Raw genomic sequence first — 18,427 nt, forward strand, 5'->3', positions numbered from 1 at the left:
GGGGGGCCCGTTTCGGGGCGGTTTTGCCCCATTTCGGGGCGGTTTTGCCCCATTTTGCGGCTTCTGCCGTTCCCGCGTTTGTCCGGTCCCGCCGCCCCCAGCCCCAATTTCCCCCGGGGGGTCCGGGGGACACCTGTGTCCCCTCCCCGCGCCCCCGGGGCCGGCAGGTGACACCGCTGCGGTGTCACGATGTGCCCCAAGCCTGTCGCGACATGCCGTGCCCCCCCCCCGCTCCATCTGCGGCGACAGCGACACATCTGGCACGGGGGGTCCCCGAGCGGGGACACGGGGGGACACCGGGGGCCCGTGTCCCCTCTGCCGCCCCGTCCTGTCCCCGCTGTCCCCTCCCGGTGCCCGGCGGGGCGCGGGTTTTGTCCCCCCGTGTCCCGCAGGGTGGCGGTGCCACCCCCGCCGTGGGGAGGGGACACTGGGACCCCCCCAGAGCCGCTGCCGGGTCCCCTCCGTGTCCCCAAGGTCCCCTCGGGGCGGCGGCGGCGGCTCCGGCAGCGAAGGGGTGACAGCGGCGGTGGCGGCGGTGCCAGCGCTGGCACCGGGTGGTGACAGATGGCGGAGGGACGCGGCCGCAGCCGGAATGACAGATGAGGCTCCGCCGCCGCCGCCGCTGCCATCGCCGCTGTCACTGTCACTGTCACTGTCACTGTCACTGTCAGTGCCATCGCCGTGTCGGTGCCAGCGTCACCCACAGAGCCGTGGCATTGTCACTGTCACTGCCACCACCGTGTCAGTGCCACCACCGTGTCGGTGCCATCGCCATGTCAGTGCCACCACCGTGTCAGTGCCAGTGTCACCCACACTGTCATGGCATTGTCACTGCCACCACCGTGCCACTGCCACCACCATGTCAGTGCCATCGCCATGTCAGTGCCACCACCGTGTCAGTGCCACCACTGTGTCAGTGCCAGTGTCACCCACACCACCATGGCGCTGTCACCACCATGGCGCTGTCACCACCGCTGCCATCGCCGTGTCCGTGCCACCACCGTGTCACCCGCATTGCGATGGCACTGTCACCGTCACTGCCACCACCGTGTCACTGTCACCATCGTGGCACCGTCACTGCCACCACCGTGTCACCCGCATCACCGTGGCGCTGTCACCACCACTGCCACCACCGTGTCACCGCCAGTGTCACCCGCACCGCCGCGGCCCTGGCACTGTCACCACCCCACGGCGCTGTCCCTGCCCCTGTCGCTGTCCCTGCCCCTGTCGCTGTCCCTGTCACGACACCGGCGCTGGCACCGGCCCCGTCATTGTCTTGGCTCTGCCACTGTCGCCGGCGCTGCCATCGTCCCGCGCGTTGTCACCTCCGGCAGCGCCGCCGCCGCTGTCGCCGTCACCCGCAGGGCCCTGCGGGGTCACAGTGACGGCGGGACGGGGCTGCGGGGGGGTGGCGGCCGCTCCGCGTCCCCCGCATGTCCCCTCACACTCCGCGTCCCCCGCATGTCCCCTCACATGTCCCTTGTGTCCCTTGTGTCCCTCCCGTGTCCCCCCGCTGTCCCCGCGCGTCCCCCACGCTCTATCCCGACATGGGCGTGGCCCGTGTCACAACGGGCGTGTCACCTCAGAGAATGGGCGGTCCTATCCCCACAGTGGGCGTGTCCCCCGGTGGGCGTGGCCTTCCCCCGTGTGGGCGTGGCCGGCGCGCGCTTCCCGCGGCAAAAGTGCGGCGGGCGCCAACTTCGGGCAAAACTTTCCCCGCGCGCCGCCGGCACCGGGACCCCCGGGACCCCCCGGCACCCCCCGGCCCCGCGGAGCCCCCGCCATGCCCGGCCGAGGTTGACACCGCCGCCATGTACTCCCCGTACTGCCTCACCCAGGTACGGCCGGGCCGGGGGGGCCGGGACCGGGGGGCGCCCGGTAACGGCGGCGGTGCGGGGGGGTGGGTGGAGGGGGGGGTTACCGGTGCCCTTCGCTGCTCGCCGCGATCGGCGGCTGCTCCCCTCAAGTGGGGTGTGATGGGTGCGGGTGCGACCCCTCCGCGGGCGCCGGTGCCTCCCGGGGCAGCGGGGACCGAGATGGGGCCGGTCCCGGGGCTGCCGTCCCGGAGCGGCCCCGGTCCGGCTGCACGGCGCGGGGGCTCCCGGTTGTGCCGCGCTGCGGAGCGGATCTGAGCCCCGGAGCCGCCGGGGTCCCCGCGGGAGGCGCGGGGGGCTCGGAGCGGGACCCCGGGGCCGGGGCCGCCGGTGCCACGGGGGGGTTCGCGTGCCCGGCACCGCCGGGACGGGCGGGACCCCGGCCCCGGAGCGCGGTTGTGGCGCCGGGACCCTCAGAGCGCGGCCGGGAGGCTCCGGGGGCGACTTCGGGGGCCGGACGAGGGCGAAACCCCGCGGGGGCACCGAGTCCGGGGGGCGCCTCATTCTGGGGGCGCCGCGGTCCCGATTTTGGGGGGGGGGGAGGAGCCGCAGCGGCCGCTTCTCGGGGAGGGCGAAACTCGGGGGCTGCGGCTCGGGGGTCCCCGATGGGCTCCGCGCCCCCCCCTCCCCGCGCGCTGTCCCGGGACGCCCCCGGTGCCCCCCCCGGGGCGCTTTGCGGGGCCGCCCCCGCCGGGCGTTGCTGCCGCCCCCCCCCGTTGCCCTTTTCTCCCGCTTTTCGGGGCGGTTTTGGCGGCCGGTTGCGTCTGGGCCGGCGGCCAGCGGCGCTTCTCGCAGCTTCGGCGCCCGCCCCGCACACGCGTGTGCACGCGCCAGGGACACGCCAGCGCACACGCGTGTGCCCCTGCCCGTGCCCGCGCCCCTGCCCGTGCCCGCGCCCGCGCCCGTAACCCCCGCGCCCCCGGGGCCCCGCGTTCGGTGCCGCCGCGCTCCCCCCGCGCCGCCCTGCCCGCTCCGGGGCGGCTTTGGGCCGGTGCCACCGGCGGATTCCGCGCCAGCGGCTGCACCAGGAGCGCCCGGAGCGGGCTGGGGGACGGGCGGGCACGGGAGGGCCTCGAGGCAGCGGCGGGCGGTGTCCTCCCGGTGTCCCTCGGTGTCCTCCCGGTGTCCCCCGGTGTCCCCTGGTGTCCTGGCAGCGGCTCCGGCCTCCTTGGGGACACCTCAGGCTGTGGCTGGCGGTGCCCTGCATCACCCCCGGCTCCCCTCCGTGTCCCCCTGTGTCCCTCTGCATCCCTGCCATCCCTGAGGGTCCCCCCCGTGTCCCCTCCCCGCCACACGGAGCAACCCCCGCCCGTCCCCGTCCCCGTCCCCATCCCGGCTGTCACCACCGCGGTGTCTCCATCCCTGTCCCGGTGCCCCGGTGCCATCGAGGGGTGGTGGCCGAGCCCGTCACCGGCCCGTGGCTGCGGGGCAGGGCTGGCAGGAGCCGTGGTGGCACAGGTGTGACACGCGCGTGACAGGGCACAGGTGTGACAGCACACGTATGAAAAGGTGCATCCGTGACACGCGTGTGGCTGGGGACAGGTGCGACACGTATGATGGCGCACAGGTGTGACAATCAAGTGGCGGGGCACAGGTGTGGCACCCGTGTGATGGCACACAGGTGTGACACGCGTGTGTGTGACAGAGCACAGGTGTGACAGGGACAGAGCCGCACACGCGTGTGTCACAGCCCCGCGCACACGTGGCAGTCCTGCCAGCGACACGCGTGTGACACGGGCGCGTGCCAGGCGTGTGGCACGGCCCCGCCGTGTGCCGGCCCCGGTGCCAGCCCCGGTGCCAGCCCCGGTGCCAGCCCCGGTGCCCCCCGAGCCGCGGCTGATGCAATCGGGGCAGGGGGAGGCACCAACCCCCGCCCTGGAGCCACAAATGGGGGGGACACACGGGGGGACACAGGGGGGGACACAAGGGGGTGGGGACGTGTGGCTTTCCGTGCGACCCCCGGGCACGCGTGGCTCCGTGCGTGCCCCCCCCGCACCCCCGTGACGGGCTCAGCCCCCTTCCTGTGTCCCCTCCCCGTGTCCCCTCCCCGTGCCCCCTCCCCGTGTCCCCTCCCTGTGTCCCCTTCCCTGTGTCCCCTCCCTGTGTCCCCTTCCCTGTGTCCCCCTCCCCGTGTCCCCTCCCCGTGCCCCCTCCCCGTGCCCCCTCCCCGTGTCCCCTTCCCTGTGTCCCCTTCCCCGTGTCCCCCTCCCCGTGTCCCCTCCCCGTGTCCCCCTCCCCGTGTCCTCTTCCCTGTGTCCCCTTCCCTGTGTCCCCCTTCCTGTGTCCCCTCCCCGTGTCCCCTCCCCGTGCCCCCTCCCCGTGTCCCCTCCCCGTGTCCTCTTCCCTGTGTCCCCCTCCCCATGTCCCCTCCCCGTGTCCCCTCCCCGTGTCCCCTCCCCATGTCCCCCTCCCCGTGTCCCCTCCCCGTGTCCCCCCGGTCGCTGGCGGCATCAATAATGGAGGAGCCCTTGGCCGGGCCGGGGGGGCCCTGAATTATTGATGGGCCACAAAAAGCTTTCTTGGACGCCGCAGCACCGCGGGGCCCCCCCGGCCCGGGCTGGCACCGATCCACGGCGGGGGCCGGGCCGCGGGGTCCGCGCCGGGGCGGGAGCGGGGCCGGGGCTGCGGGGAACGCCCGGCACGGCCCGGAACGGCCGCGCTCCCTCCCGCGCTGCCAAACCGCGGCCAAACCGCGGCCAAACCGCCCGGAGCCGCCGCCGCCGCCCGCCGGGACCCCCCCCCGGCCCGGCCCGGATGCGGGGTCCCGGTGGGAGCGGGGGAAGCGCGGGGCGGATGCCCCGGTTCCCCTCGAGCCGCCCGCACGCCCGGGATGCTCCACGTGGCTGCGGGCAGGGCCGGGCGGGCGCTTCCCCTGCGCGCCCGGGGCCCCCCCGAGCGGCAGAACCGCCCCCCCCGACGGTGCCACGGTGCCCCTGCGGTGCCAGCGCCCCCCCCCCCGCTGCCAGGGCGCCCCCCGAGCCCCCCGCGTCCCCTTCTGCGCCGCCTGGTCCCCTGCCAGAAGCATCCGGCGCCTTCCCTGCGAGGCCACCTGGATGCCAGGGTCCCCCCCGGGCACCGGGGCCCTCCTGGGCCCCCCCGGCCCCGCGCTCGGGGGTCCAGGACGCCCCTGACTCGCTCCCACCCCCCCGGCCGCCCTCCTCCCCCCTCCCCACACACGGGAGGGTCTTGGCAGCAGCGTCAGGGGCCGCCGGGGGGATTTTTGGCGGCAATTCCGGCTGTTTCGGGCTGTTTTCTCTCGCGGCGAAGCCGAGGGCCGGGGGGAGCTGGCAGCGGCGCGGGAGGGCGGGCGCTGCCGGGGCGGGGGGGGGGAGATGCTGGAGAGGAGAGAGGGGAGAGGGGGGGGGAGAGCTCGCTTGGTTTGTGTTGGATTTTTTTTTTTTTCCCCTTTTTTTTTTTTTCCTTTTTTTTTTTTTTTTTTTTTTTGTCTTTTTTTCCCTCTTTTCTGTTTTTTCTGGGCTTTTCCCTCCCGCTCCGGCGCCGCCCCCCCTGCCGCCGCGCTGGCGCTCTGCCGGGCGCTCGCAGCTGCGGACGCGGCGACGTGGCTTCGCCCGAGACTGCGGCTCAATGCGGGCCCGGCGCAGCCAATGGCAGCCCCGCGGCACCGCGGCTCCGCCGCCGGACCCCGCCTCGGCACCGGGCCCCCCGCCCGCCCCGCCGCCCCGGCCCGTGTGCCCCGAGCCTCCGGAACCTTCCGCGGCGGCCGGTGCCGCGCCAGGCCCGGCCCGGGAGGGGTCCCGGGGCTCCGGGAGCGGCCGTGGGCGTTGGGGAGGGGTCCAGGTGTGCGGGCGGGGGCAGCGGGGCCGGGGGCTCTTTGTCTGTGCCGGGGTCCGGGGGCGATGGAGGCGCTCAGGGCGCTGACCCCCAGCACCTGAACCGGCCTGGGTGACCCCGGCCTGGCCTGGGGGTCACTCTGGTGTCCCACAGGGTCACTCAGGTGTCCAGAGGGGTCCCGGGTGTCCACAGGGGTCGCTCAGGTGTCCACAGGGGTCGCTCAGGTGTCAGGGAGGGGTCCCAGGTGTCCCCAAGCCCCCCCTGCACCGAGCGGATGCTGCTGGGCCTGGCCCTGGGGTCCTGTGCGGGCACCAGGGAGGGGATCCCGGGCCGGGGGGGGGCGACCACGGTGCCCCAGCCCCCCCAGGAAAACCTCCCCGCTGCGGCTTTGGGTTGAAAACCGCGAGGTTTGGGTCTGGGCGGGAGCCGCTGCCCGGGCCCGCTGCCGAAACGCCCAAATTTTGGTTTCTTTCCTTTGCACAGAGGGATTTAATTACCGGGGGGGCGGGTGGGAAGGGGGAAAAGCGTTGGCTCCGAGCGCCGCGTCCGGGATTTTGGGGGCAGAAACGTCGGGTTTGGGCCATTCCGCGCTGGGGCCGCCACGGGGCTGGGGCAGGCGGCCAAATCCGGGGCCTTCCCGCGCCGGCGGGGGGAGCGGGACCCCCGGGAACCCCCCCGGCCCCGGGGGCGTCCTCGCCCGACCCTTTTTGCACGAGGGATTTTGCACGAGGGCTTTGCACGAGCACGAGGGGCGGCAAGAGGACCCCCCCCCCAAATCCTCCACGTTCCCCCCGCGCTCGGGGCTTTTTTGGGGCGAATCCGCGGGGTTTTGGCCGAGCCCCCCCCCCGGGGGTCTCAGCCCCCCCGCTCCGTGCTCCCCTCCCCCCCCCCCGGGGTCCCCCCGTTGCACGCGCGGGGCGCACTCGCCCCCCCCAATTCGGGCCACGCCCCCTTCTGTTAAACCACGCCCATGTAGCCACGCCCCCCTCCGTGGTGACCAATGGGGAGGCCGCTCCCCCCGCGCGCTGCGCTCCCATTGGCCGCGGCCGCTCCGGTCCCGGTGCCAAAAAGGGGCCGCGGTTGCTCCGCGCGCTCCGCGCCCGCGGCGGCGGCGGCTCCGGGACCCCCCGACAGCGAGACCCCCCCCCCCCCCAAAAAACCGGGAGCCCGGGACCCCTGCCCGCACACACACACACGGCACCGGCACCGGTACGGAACCCGCACCGGGATCCCCCCATCGCCGGTAACCGGGACCCCGCGGCGGCTGCGCCGTCCCCGCTCCTCCATCCCGCCGTTACCGGGATCCCCGACACCTGAGCGTTCCCCAGCGCCGTCCGCACCCCCGGGCCCGCCCCCGCTTCCCGGTAGTCCCCGTTTACCCCTTCCCCCCCGCTTGGTTTGCGCCCCCCGTCCCCGCCTGTCGCCCCCCGGTTCTGCCCCGCCGGGGCCCGACTGGCAGCTGCCGACGGCCGGGATGAGCCGCCGCGATGGTACGGACGGGACGGGCCGGGACGGGAGCGGCGGGGCCGGGCACCGGGGACACGCGCCGGGGGCACCGGGGACTGCGACAGCGGCCGGGCAGGGGCCGGGGAGCGGCGGCACCGGGAACGGGGAGGAGGGAAGGGCAGCGGAGGCGCTGGCAGGGGACGGAGGTGGCACCGGCGACTGCTGGGGACGGAGATCGGTGGCACCGGCGCTCGGTCGGCAGCAGGGACGGGCGCTGGGGATGGGGACTGGGGCGGCCGAGCCCCGACGGCAGCGGGAGCATCACCGGGAGGCGGACGGGGACGAGCGGGGAGGGACGGGGCTGTGGTGGCACCGGGGACGGGGCTGTGGCAGTGCCCGAGACGGGGCTGTGGTGGCACCGGGGACGGGGCTGTGGTGGCACCGGGGATGGGGCTGTGGTGGCACCGGGGACGGGGCTGTGGCAGTGCCTGAGACGGGGCTGTGGTGGCACTGGGGACAGGGCTGTGGTGGCACCGGGGACGGGGCTGTGGTGGCACCGGGGACGGGGCTGTGGTGGCACTGGGGACAGGGCTGTGGTGGCACCGGGGACGGGGCTGTGGTGGCACTGGGGACAGGGCTGTGGTGGCACCGGGGACGGGGCTGTGGCAATACCGGAGATGAGGCTGCAGTGACACCGGGAATGGGGCTGCGATGACACCGGGGACGAGCCTGTGGTGGTGACACCGGGGACAGGGCTGCGGTGGCACCGGGGACAGGCACGGGAGCGGCACAGGCTCAGCCATCCCTGCTCCGGCCACACGGGAGCCCCGCGGGACCGGGAGCCGCCTCTTCCCCGGAGCACCGGAACCCGGAGCATCCCCGCGGGGCCGGGGCTGCCGGGATCCCCTGGGGCCGCCGGGGTCCCCCTCTGGGGCCACATCCCCCATCTCCGGTGCCTACGGGACAGGGATGGGGCCGGGACGGGCGGGGGCGCCCAGCCCAGCCCGTGCCTGTTGTGCCCTCCCGTGCAGGATGAGTTCCACCCCTTCATCGAGGCGCTGCTGCCCCACGTCCGGGCCTTCTCCTACACCTGGTTCAACCTCCAGGCCCGCAAGCGCAAGTACTTCAAGAAGCACGAGAAGCGGATGTCCAAGGAGGAGGAGCGCGCCGTCAAGGACGAGCTGCTGGGCGAGAAGCCGGAGGTCAAGCAGAAATGGGCCTCGCGCCTCCTGGCCAAGCTGCGCAAGGACATCCGGCCCGAGTGCCGCGAGGACTTCGTGCTCTCCGTCACCGGCAAGAAGGCGCCGTGCTGCGTGCTCTCCAACCCCGACCAGAAGGGCAAGATCCGCCGCATCGACTGCCTGCGCCAGGCCGACAAGGTGTGGCGGCTGGACCTGGTGATGGTCATCCTGTTCAAGGGCGTCCCGCTGGAGAGCACGGACGGCGAGCGCCTGGCCAAGGCCCCGCAGTGCGCCAGCCCCGGGCTCTGCGTGCAGCCCCACCACATCGGCGTCACCATCAAGGAGCTCGACCTCTACCTGGCCTACTTCGTGCACGCGCCGGGTGAGTCAGCCGGGCTGCCGAGCCCCCGGACCCAGATCCCGGCGCCGGGCACGGCGGGCGCGGTGCCCGGCCCTGTCTGATGCGCCCGTGGCCACCCGGAGCCCCACCTGCAGGGGTGTCCCTGCCCGGCCTCGCTCGCACAAAGCGGCGCCGAGTGCCAGCGCACGCGCCTGGCGCCGCCTGCCAAGCCCGCGTGCCAGGATGGGCACCGGGATGGGCGCCGGGATTGGAACCGGGGTGGGAACCGGGATGAGCACCAGGATGGGCACCGGGATTGGATCTGGGATTGGAACTGGGATGGGAACCGGGATTGGAACCGGGATGGGCACGGGATGGGCACCGGGATTGGATCTGGGATTGGAACTGGGATGGGAACCGGGATTGGAACCGGGATTGGAACCGGGATGGGCACCAGGGCCGTGCCGGGCGCCGGGATCCGCTCTGCGGGCACCGGGCTGTGCCAGGGCTGTGCCAGGGCTGTGCCAGGCGCCCGTGCCCGGTGCCACACACAGTGCTGGGGGGGGGGGAATCACATGTGTGTGAACACGGGGCTGGGGGGGTCACACGAGCCTGCAAACGCAGCTGAGGTGGGGGGCACACACGAGGAGGAGACCCCAGCCCCAGTGCTCGCCCTCCCCGTCCCTGCGGCTGCAGCTTTGGGGCTGGGTCCAGGGGGTTTGGGGAGCTTTGGGGCTGGAGCTGGAGGGTTTGGGGAATTTTGGGGCTGGATCTGGGGGTTTTGAGGAATTTTGAGGCCGGATCTGGGGAATTGGGGCAGTTTTGGGGCCGGGTCTGGGGGCTTTGGGTCTCTCCGGTGCCTCCGTCCTTCCTGGGCACTGAAGGTGCTGGAGCCGCTCTGGGGGTGCCCATCCCGCCCCCCTCCCCAAATCTCCCTCCGTGCCCCCACACCAGACCCCGCACACCCCCGGGTGGGGGGGGGGTCCCACCGCCCCCCCCCGCGCCCCCCAGGCCCCCCACGCCCCCCCCCCGGCCCAGCTGCCGGGGCTCCAATCCCCCAAACGCGGCTCCCACCCGGCGCCGCCAAAATGGCCCCGGTTGGCACCGTGCCCCCGGTGCGCGGCACGAGGCCCCGCCGGCAGCCCCGGCCCCCCCCCGCCGGCCCCCCCGCGCTCCCCCCCGCCCCCTCCCCACGCCGGGGGCCCTTTGGCTGCCGCGGGCCGGGGGGGGCTCGGTGCCAACCCCCCCTTGCGCGTAAGATGGCGGCGCTTGTTGGCACCCGAATCGCTCTGCGGCACCGCGGCCCCGGCACCGGGACCCCCGCGCTGTGGGGACCCCCCCAGAGCCCCCCCCCGGGCACCGGGACCCCCGAGCCAAGGTGTGTCACCCCCCCCCAGCCCGGGCACCCCCGGCCCGGCCCCCCCTGGCACGGCCCTGGGGGACACCTGGGGACACATCGGGGTCCCCTCCCCGCGGGGGGGGCACAGGTTCGGTCTGGGGGGGCTGCAGGGGGGGGGGACATGAGGACAGGGTGAGGATGTGAGGAGGGGGCTGCAGGCAGCTCGGGGGGGGCTGGGGGGGGTCCAGGTGCGCTGCGGGGGCTGCCCAGGTGCTGCTCCCCCCCCAGGCCCCCCGGTGTGGGGGACGCAGGTGCGGGGGGGGGTGGGGAGGGGACACCCCCGTGGGGGAGGGGGCGCAGCTGCCCAGCAGCACCTGAACCCCCCCCCCCCAAAAGGGGCGGGGGCTGGGGGGGCTCTGGGAGAGGGGAGGGGGTGCAGGGACCCCCCCATTGGCTCAGGAGGGGGCGGGGGCTGGGGGCGGACCCGGTGTGAGGCTGGGGGCTGGGGGGGGGGGGGTGTGTCCGGCACGCGCCCGCCACGCGCGCTTCCCCCCCCCCTCCCCCCCCCGGCCGAGGTCGCGACCCCGCGCGTGCCCCGGTGACCCCTGACCCCCCCCCCGGGGTGACACGGCGGGGTCACCACCGGGACAGCGAGGGGGGGCCGGGGGCTGCCCCCCACCCCCGGGAACGGCTCCGTCCCCTCCCGGTGCGGGTGCGGGGGGGGGGGGGGGGCACAAACGGAGCCCCGCGACCCCCGTGGGGGGGGGGGGCACAGGAGGAGCCCCCCAACAATCCGGGCTGGGGAGGGGGGGGGGGCCGGGGGGGTTCCCACGGGAGGAGGGTCCCGGGGGGATCCCCAGGTGTGGGGGGGACACCAAGGGGGGTGGGGGGGGTCAGGCCGGGGGGGGTGTTGGGTTTTGGGGGGGTTTGGGGGGGGTAACCCAGGCGTGCGGGTGCCCCCCCCGCTCGGCACAGACAATGGGCGCTTTGTTGGCGCTGCCCGCTGGCCCGGGGCCAGAGCGCATTCCTGGCCCCCGGCCCGGCCCCACGGCGGCCCCCGGACCCCCCCGGCCCCCCCGGCCCAGCCCCCTGCCAGCCCCGACCCCCCCGCCATCATCATCATCATCATCATCATCATCATCATCACCTGCCCGAGCGGGTACCGGCATGGGGCGGGGGGCACACGGGAGACCCCGAACCGGGCTCGGGGTCTCGGGATGGGGCGGGGGCGGCGCGGCCGGCGGGGCCCCCCCGGCACCGGCGGGCGCTCACCTCGAGCGACCCCGCGGGAACAACGGCGCCTTCAGCCCCGGCACCGGCACCGGGGCCGCCGCTCTCCCCCCCGCCCCCCCCGCCCCCGGGGCATCGCGGGGTCCCCCCGGGCTCGGGGGGGACGCGCTGGGACGGGGGGGGCGCCCCCGTGTCCGTGACTGAGCCCCCCCCCCATTATCCCCCCCAGATTCGGGACAATCGGACAGCTCCAACCCCCAGGGGGACGCGGACATCAAACCACTGCCCAACGGTGCGTGGCGCCCAGTGTCCCCCGGTGTCCCTGCGGTGTCCCCTGTGTCCTCCCGGTGTCCCCAGAGTCCCCACGGTGTCCCCCGGTGTCCCCGAGGTGTCCCCTGTGTCCCCCCCGTGTCCCCCCTGTGTCCCCACGGTGTCCCCCGGTGTCCCTGCGGTGTCCCCTGTGTCCTCCCGGTGTCCCCAGAGTCCCCACGGTGTCCCCCGGTGTCCCCGTGGTGTCCCCTGTGTCCCCCCCGTGTCCCCCCTGTGTCCCCCGATGTCCCTGCGGTGTCCCCAGGTGTCCCCAGGTGTCCTCAGTGCCCCCCTGCAGTGTCCCCAGTTCCAGTCCTTACCCCCCGAGTGTCCCCCCCATGTCCCCCCATGTCCCCAATGTCCCCCCGGTCCTGTCACCCCCTCTCTGCCCCCGTGACCCTGCGGTGTCCCCGTGTCCCCAGGCCACCTGACCTTCCAGGATTGCTTTGTCACCTCGGGGGTCTGGAACGTGACGGAGCTGGTGAGGGTGTCCCAGAGTAAGTGGGGACAGGACGGGGGGGACACTGGGGAGGGGACACTGGGGGGACATCGGGGGGACACTGGGGGAACGGGGGGACACTGGGGGGACACCAGGGGACACTGGGGGGACAGGGGGACACTGAGGGGACACTGAGGGGACACCGGGGGGACACCAAGGGGACACTGGGGGAACGGGGGGACACCAAGGGGACACTGGGGGGACACAGGGAGGGAACAGAGCCTGGGATGGCACGGACGGGTGGCACAGGAGGACGCAGGGGCGGGGGGGGGACACGGGGAGGGGACGGGAAGGGGGCGCCCCCCCCGCGGGCGTGGGTGCGTCCCCCACGCGCCCCCCGTGTCCCCCCAGCCCCCGTGGCCACGGCGTCGGGCCCCAACTTCTCCCTGGCTGACCTGGAGAGCCCGGGGGGCTACTACAACATCAGCCCCGTGGCCCTGGGCCGCCGGCCCCTGGGGCCCCCCCCCGCCAGGTACGGCACCCCCGGGACCCCCTGGGACGCCCCCCTCCCCCAGGGCCCTCTTTGGGGGTGCTCCCCCCTTTTTGGGGTGTCCCCACCCCCCGGGACCACCCGGCCACCCCCAGCCTTGGGGTCTGGATGTTCCCCCCCAGCCCCCCAGAAACCCCTCGGACCCCCAGAACCTGCCCGGGCCCCCCCGTTTGGGGGTTCAGCCCCAGCCCCCCAGAAACCCCTCGGACCCCCAGAACCTGCCCTGGACCCCCACGTTTGGGGGTTCAGCCCCAGCCCTGGGATGCCACGAGCACCTGGGAGCCTCCTCTTGAGCCCCTCCGGACACCGGGGTCCTGTTGGGCTGGCCCGGACACCTAGAGGGGTGACACCCCTGACCCCGGGGGTGACACCCCTGACCCCGGAGGTGACCCCTGACCCCGGAGGTGACCCCCCCCCGTCCCCACAGCGGCCCCAAGCGCCCCAAGGCGCTGGACGAGGGTGACCTGGAGGGTCCCGGCGATGACGTTTTCTACCCCGGCCCGGGGCGGTCCCCGGCCCCCGGCAGCAGCCAGGGCCCCTGGGGGGGGACGTGGACACCGGTGGGTGACAGTGACACACGGGAGGGGGACGGGGGACACGGGGACACCGGGGACACGGGGGCGGACACGGGGAGGGGACACCCGGGTGGGGGGGGTAATGGGGAGGGTTTGGGAGCACCGAAGGGGGACACGGGGGGGGGGGACAGGGGACACCGGGGAGGGGACACCCGGGTGGGGGGGGGGTAACGGGGAGGGTCTGGTGGCAGCAGGGGGGGACACGGGGACAGCTGTGGCTGGGAGGGGACACAGGGGACACCGGGGAGGGGACACGGGGAGGGGACAGGAGTGTGGGGGGGGTAACGGGGAGGGCACCGGGGAGGGCACCGGGGGTGGCACCGGCAGGGGCGGGTGCGTACCGGAGGCCCTGGGGAGGGTTTGGGAGCACCGAAGGGGGACACCGGGGAGGGGACACCCGGGTGGGGGGGGGGTAACGGGGAGGGTCTGGTGGCAGCAGGGGGGGACACGGGGACAGCTGTGGCTGGGAGGGGACACAGGGGACACCGGGGAGGGGACACGGGGAGGGGACAGGAGTGTGGGGGGGGTAACGGGGAGGGCACCGGGGAGGGCACCGGGGGTGGCACCGGCAGGGGCGGGTGCGTACCGGAGGCCCTGGGGAGGGGTCGCTCTGGGGAGGGGGCTCACGGGGGTGGGGGGGGGTACCGGGGTACGGTTGCCGCCCCTCCCCGACCCCCCCCCTCCTTTTGGGCCCCCCCTTTCCCGGCCAGGCCCGGCGGCGCTGAAGAAGTCGGGGAAGTTGGATTTCTGCAGCGCGCTCTCGGGGCACGGCGCCGCGCCCCGCATGGCCTTCGGCCACCACCCCCTGCCCGTGCTGGCCGGCGTCCGCCCCGGTGAGAGCCCCGACACCCCCGGAGCTCCTTCCCGGGGGCTCCCGGTGAACCGGGACCGGGCGGGAATGCCGGGAGCGGCCGGGGAGGCCGCGGGGAGGGCGGGCGGGGGTCGGGGCGGTCCGGGACGGGCAGGGGAGGGGGTCCCGCGGCCGCTGGCGCTGAGGGTCCCTGCAGGCAGCCCGCGGGCCTCGGCCTCGGCGCTGCACTTCCCGTCGGGGTCCCTCCTGCCCCAGTCGAGCCCCTACTTCGCCCACCCCACCATCCGCTACCACCACGGGCAGGACTCGCTCAAGGACTTCGTGCAGTTCGTCTGCGCCGACGGCGCCGCCCAGGGCCCCCAGGTGCGGCGGGGACGGGCCCGGGGGGCGCGGGGAACGCCCGGGGGGCGCGGGGACGCGCGGGGACAGCGGGGGACACCGGGATCCCCCCGCCCCCCGCCCACGCCTCGTTGGGGCGGGGCCGCGCCCCGAGATGCAAATGAGGCTGAGGAGGCGGGGCGTGTATGCAGATGAGGCGCGAGTAGACGCGCGATATGCAAATAAGGAGAGAGGGGCGGTGCCGGTATGCAAATACACAACAGGGGGCGGTGTCTGTATGCAAATGAAACAGAGGGGCGGTGCTGTATGCAAATGCATCATAGAGGCGGGGTCTGTATGCAAATACAGCACAGGGGGCGGTGCCGCTATGCAAATACACCACGGGGGGCGGGGTCTGTATGCAAACGAGCCCAGGTGGCCGCGCCGGCTGCGGAGGGGGTGACGGGGACCCCCAAACTCCGCCCTGGGGATCCCAAACTCGGGGACCCCCCCTCACCTGGAGCCGCCCCCACCTGGGCACCCGCACCTGTGGGACCCGCACGTGGGACCCACCTGGGCGCACCCCAGGGGCTGCTGGGCCCCTCCGCGATCCCCGCACGCCCCCCGTGCCAGCCCCAGCCCCTCCGTCCGCCCGTCCGTCCGTCCGTCCCGCCGGTGCCGCTGCCCCGCCCGGTGGTCCCGTGGGTCCCGGCGGTCTCTTTGATCCTGGCGGTCCCGGCGGCCCCGGGGCTCTCTGTGGTCCCGGCGGTCCCGGTTGTCCCGGTGTTCCCGTGGGTCCCGGTTGTCCCGGCGGTCCCGGTGGTCCCGGTGTTCCCATGGGTCCCGGTTGTCCCGGTGTTCCCGGTTGTCCCGTGGGTCCCGGTGTTCCCGGTTGTCCCGTGGGTCCCGGTGTTCCCGGTGGTCTCTACGGTCCCGGGGGTCCGTCACCGTGTTCTCGTTGCAGCCGTGCGGGGCGCAGGGCCGGGCCGGGGGGGCTGCGGGGGCCCCCCTGCCCCGACCCCTGCCCCTGCCCCCGGCGGAGCCCAAAGCCCCCAGCGGCCCCCCCGGCGGAGCCCCCGCCGCTGCCTGTAAGTGCCCCCGGGACCACCGGGACCCCCCCGGCACCACCGGGACCCCCCCGGCACCTCCCCCCGCACCCCACGGCTCCCCCCGCGCCCGCAGCCGGGCCCTGGCCGTGGGGGCGGGGGGCAGGGGGGGCAGGTGGGGGTGCAGACAGGTGAGGGGGCGGGGGGGGTGCAGACAGGTCAGGTACAGGTGCCCAGGTGTGGGTGCAGACAGGTGAGGAGGGCAGCAGCCAGGTGCGGGTGCCCAGGTAGGGGTGCAGATGCCCAGGTAGGGGTGCAGGTGCCCAGGTGCGGGTGCCCAGGTAGGGGTGCAGGTGCCCAGGTAGGGGTGCAGGTGCCCAGGTGCAGGTGCCCAGGTGTGGGTGCCCAGGTGCGGGTGCAGCTGAGGGGTGCAGGGTGTTGCAGGTGCCACCTGGGCAGCTCCAGGCTGGTGCCAGCAGCCGCCCCAGGGTGCCCCAGCTCAGGGCGGCACCTGTGACCCAGGTGGGCACCGGGGCGGGTGACAGGAGTGGGGGGGCAGCAGGTGCCAGAGTGAGCCAGGTGTTGGGGTGCACAGGGTGGCACAGGGACCCAGGCGGTGACAGTGACCTGGGTGCCAGGAACAGGGGGCAGTAGGTGCCAGCAGGTGACAGGTGGCACAGGTGACACAGTGACCCAGGCGGCAGGAGCAGGTGCCAGCAGGTACCAGGTGCCAGGGTGACCCAGGTGACAGAGTGACCCAGGTGCCAGCAGCAGGTGACAGGTGACAGAGTGACCCAGGTGCCAGCAGGTGACAGAGTGACCCAGGTGCCAGGGTGATCCAGGTGCCAGCAGCAGGTGACAGGTGGCACAGTGACCCAGGTGCCAGCAGCAGCAGGTGCCAGCAGGTGCCAGGGTGACCCAGGTGCCAGCAGCAGGTGACAGGTGACAGGTGACAGTGCCCGCCCGGCCCGGCTGCCCGTGCATCCTCACCTGCATCATCGCCATCGCTCACCGGCCCCGGCGCTCATCCCCGCCCCCCCCCGCCCCGGTCATTCCAGCGGCTCCTTCGCCATTTCCGCCCCTTTTTACCCCATTTCCGCGGGGGGGGGGAGGGGCGGGGGGGGATCCCGGAGCCACCTGAGCCCCCCGAAGGGGGGGGGGGTGGGGCACACCTGAGGCTCCTCCCTGCCCCCCCTCGGGGGGACCCGCACAGGTGAGTACCTGCGGGGGGGGGGGGCGGGGCTCGTAAAGGTGTGGGGGGGGCTCTGAGCGGGCTGGGCACACCTGGGGGGGGGTGGGCGGTACCTGGGGGGGCGGTGGGCGGTGCCCGCACCTGTCCGGGGGCGGGGCCGGGCTGAGCCCCCTCTCCCCGCAGCATTCGCAGCGTCAGGCGCCGCCGCTGCCCCCGCCTTGTCGGCCTCGGACCCCGCGACGGCAACTTTCTGAGCCTGCCCCAGCAGCAGGTACGGCGCACCTGGGGACGCACCTGGGGACACACCTGGGAACCCCCGGGACACCTGGGACAACCCCCCGGGGAGCCCTCCTTGGGACACCTGGGGACACCCCCGGGACACCTGGGAACCCCCCCGGTCACGTGGGACCAGCCCTGCACACCTGAGCCCCCCCCGCGCACCTGGGACTCCTCCCGTAGTTCTGGGTCCCCCCCTTGGCCACCTGACCCCCCCCCCCCATCACACCTGGCTGGCAACCCCGGCCACCCCCCCCGCGGTGACGTCACCACGGGGACAAAGGGGGGCGTGGCCAGGCCGCCCCGGCGCGGCCGCCATTGGCCCCCCCTGCCCCGTGGCACGACGCCCGATTGGCTGCCTGCCCTGCGCCCGCGGCCGCTGATTGGCTGCCTGCCCTGCGGCCGCGCTCGCTGATTGGCTGGCGCGGGCGCGCGGGGCGCGGAGCCAATGGAGAGCGGAGCCAGGGCCGGCAGCCGAGCGCAGCGGAGCCCCATTGGCTGGCACGGCCAGGCGGGAGGGGGCGGGGCCGGCGCTGATTGGCTGGCACCGGCGGGCCCTTGGCAGGCAGCGGGCGCTGCGGCGGCACCGCGCGATCCCATTGGCTGAGCGCGGTGGTGCGGCGGCGGCTCGGCCAATGGCGGGGCGGGGCTCGCGGCGGGGGCGTGGCCAGGCGGGGGGGCTGCCCCCCACCCCCCAGACCATATGCCCACCGTGGGGACCCCCGGGACCCCCGAGCGGGGCGGCCACGCCCCCTTTTGGGGGGTCCTGGGGGGCGGGGGCAACCCCAACCCCACTGGGGGGGTCCCGGGGGTTCCACCCCCCCCCCCACTCTGGAGACCCCAACCCAATTCTGGGGGGTCCTGGGGGGGTCCCAAGGCTTCATTCCCCCCCATCTCTGGAGACCCCAACCCAATTCTGGGGGGTCCTGGGGGCGGGGGGTGACCCCCTCTCCCAACCCAGGGGTCCTGGGGGGGTCACAGGGGTTTCATCCCCCCCTTTCCGGAGACCCCAACCCATTTTGGGGGAGTTGGGGGGGTAGGAAGGGTTTGCCCCCCCTTCTCCAGCGACCCCCGAGTCCTCAGGGGGGGCTCATCCCTTTTTGGAGGGGTTCGGGACCCCCAATCTTGGGGGATTTTGGGGTCCCCCGCAGCCTTGGGGGGGGTTTGGGTGTCCTGGGGGGCTGAGGGGGTCTGGGGGGGGGGGGGGGGTCTGCGTTTGTGTCTCCCCCCCTCTCTGACCCCCCCCCCCCATCTCCCCCCCACCCCTCCCCAGTCCTGGTTCCTCTGACGCCGCCCCCGGACGAGGAGAAACCGCCCGGAAAAAGGAGAAAAACGGAAAAAAAAAAAAAGAAAAAAAAAATCCACAAAAAAAAAAACCCCACCAAAAAACTCCACGAAAAAAAAACAACAAAAAAAAAACCCCAAGGAAAAAAAAAAATCAACAATAAAAAAAAACCGCAGCCCCCCCACCCCCCCATTTCCCCACTCCCCCCCCCCCACCCCGAAGAAAACAAAAAAACCAAACCCGGCCCCCCCCCCCCTTCCCCCCCCCATTCTCGCCGCCGTCCGCCCCTGGGGGGCCCGACCCCCCCTGACCCCCCCCCCAATGACGTGGATGAGGGTTCGGCCTCTCTGATGTGTCCCCCCCCACCCAAACCCCCCCCCTCCCCCCCCCCGGCACACACAGGGTCACCCCGGAGGGAATTTTG

The 18,427-nt window shown here is 74.2% G+C and overlaps 1 protein-coding gene across 1 annotated transcript; it reads left to right on the top strand.

The window, feature by feature from the left end:
* Window positions 1-1,704: 1,704 nt before the first annotated feature.
* NFIX (nuclear factor I X) lies at window positions 1,705-16,696 on the top strand. The gene is given in 11 exon segments (XM_066570443.1): window positions 1,705-1,838; window positions 8,144-8,675; window positions 11,432-11,494; window positions 11,934-12,008; window positions 12,362-12,482; window positions 12,928-13,040; window positions 13,043-13,060; window positions 13,786-13,908; window positions 14,083-14,249; window positions 16,626-16,656; window positions 16,659-16,696. Coding segments are annotated over 11 exon segments (1,308 nt in total). The 5' UTR covers window positions 1,705-1,811.
* Window positions 16,697-18,427: the final 1,731 nt, after the last annotated feature.

The sequence above is a fragment of the Molothrus aeneus genome, unplaced genomic scaffold, assembly GCF_037042795.1.
Source record: "Molothrus aeneus isolate 106 unplaced genomic scaffold, BPBGC_Maene_1.0 scaffold_30, whole genome shotgun sequence".
NCBI classification, from domain to species: domain Eukaryota; kingdom Metazoa; phylum Chordata; class Aves; order Passeriformes; family Icteridae; genus Molothrus; species Molothrus aeneus.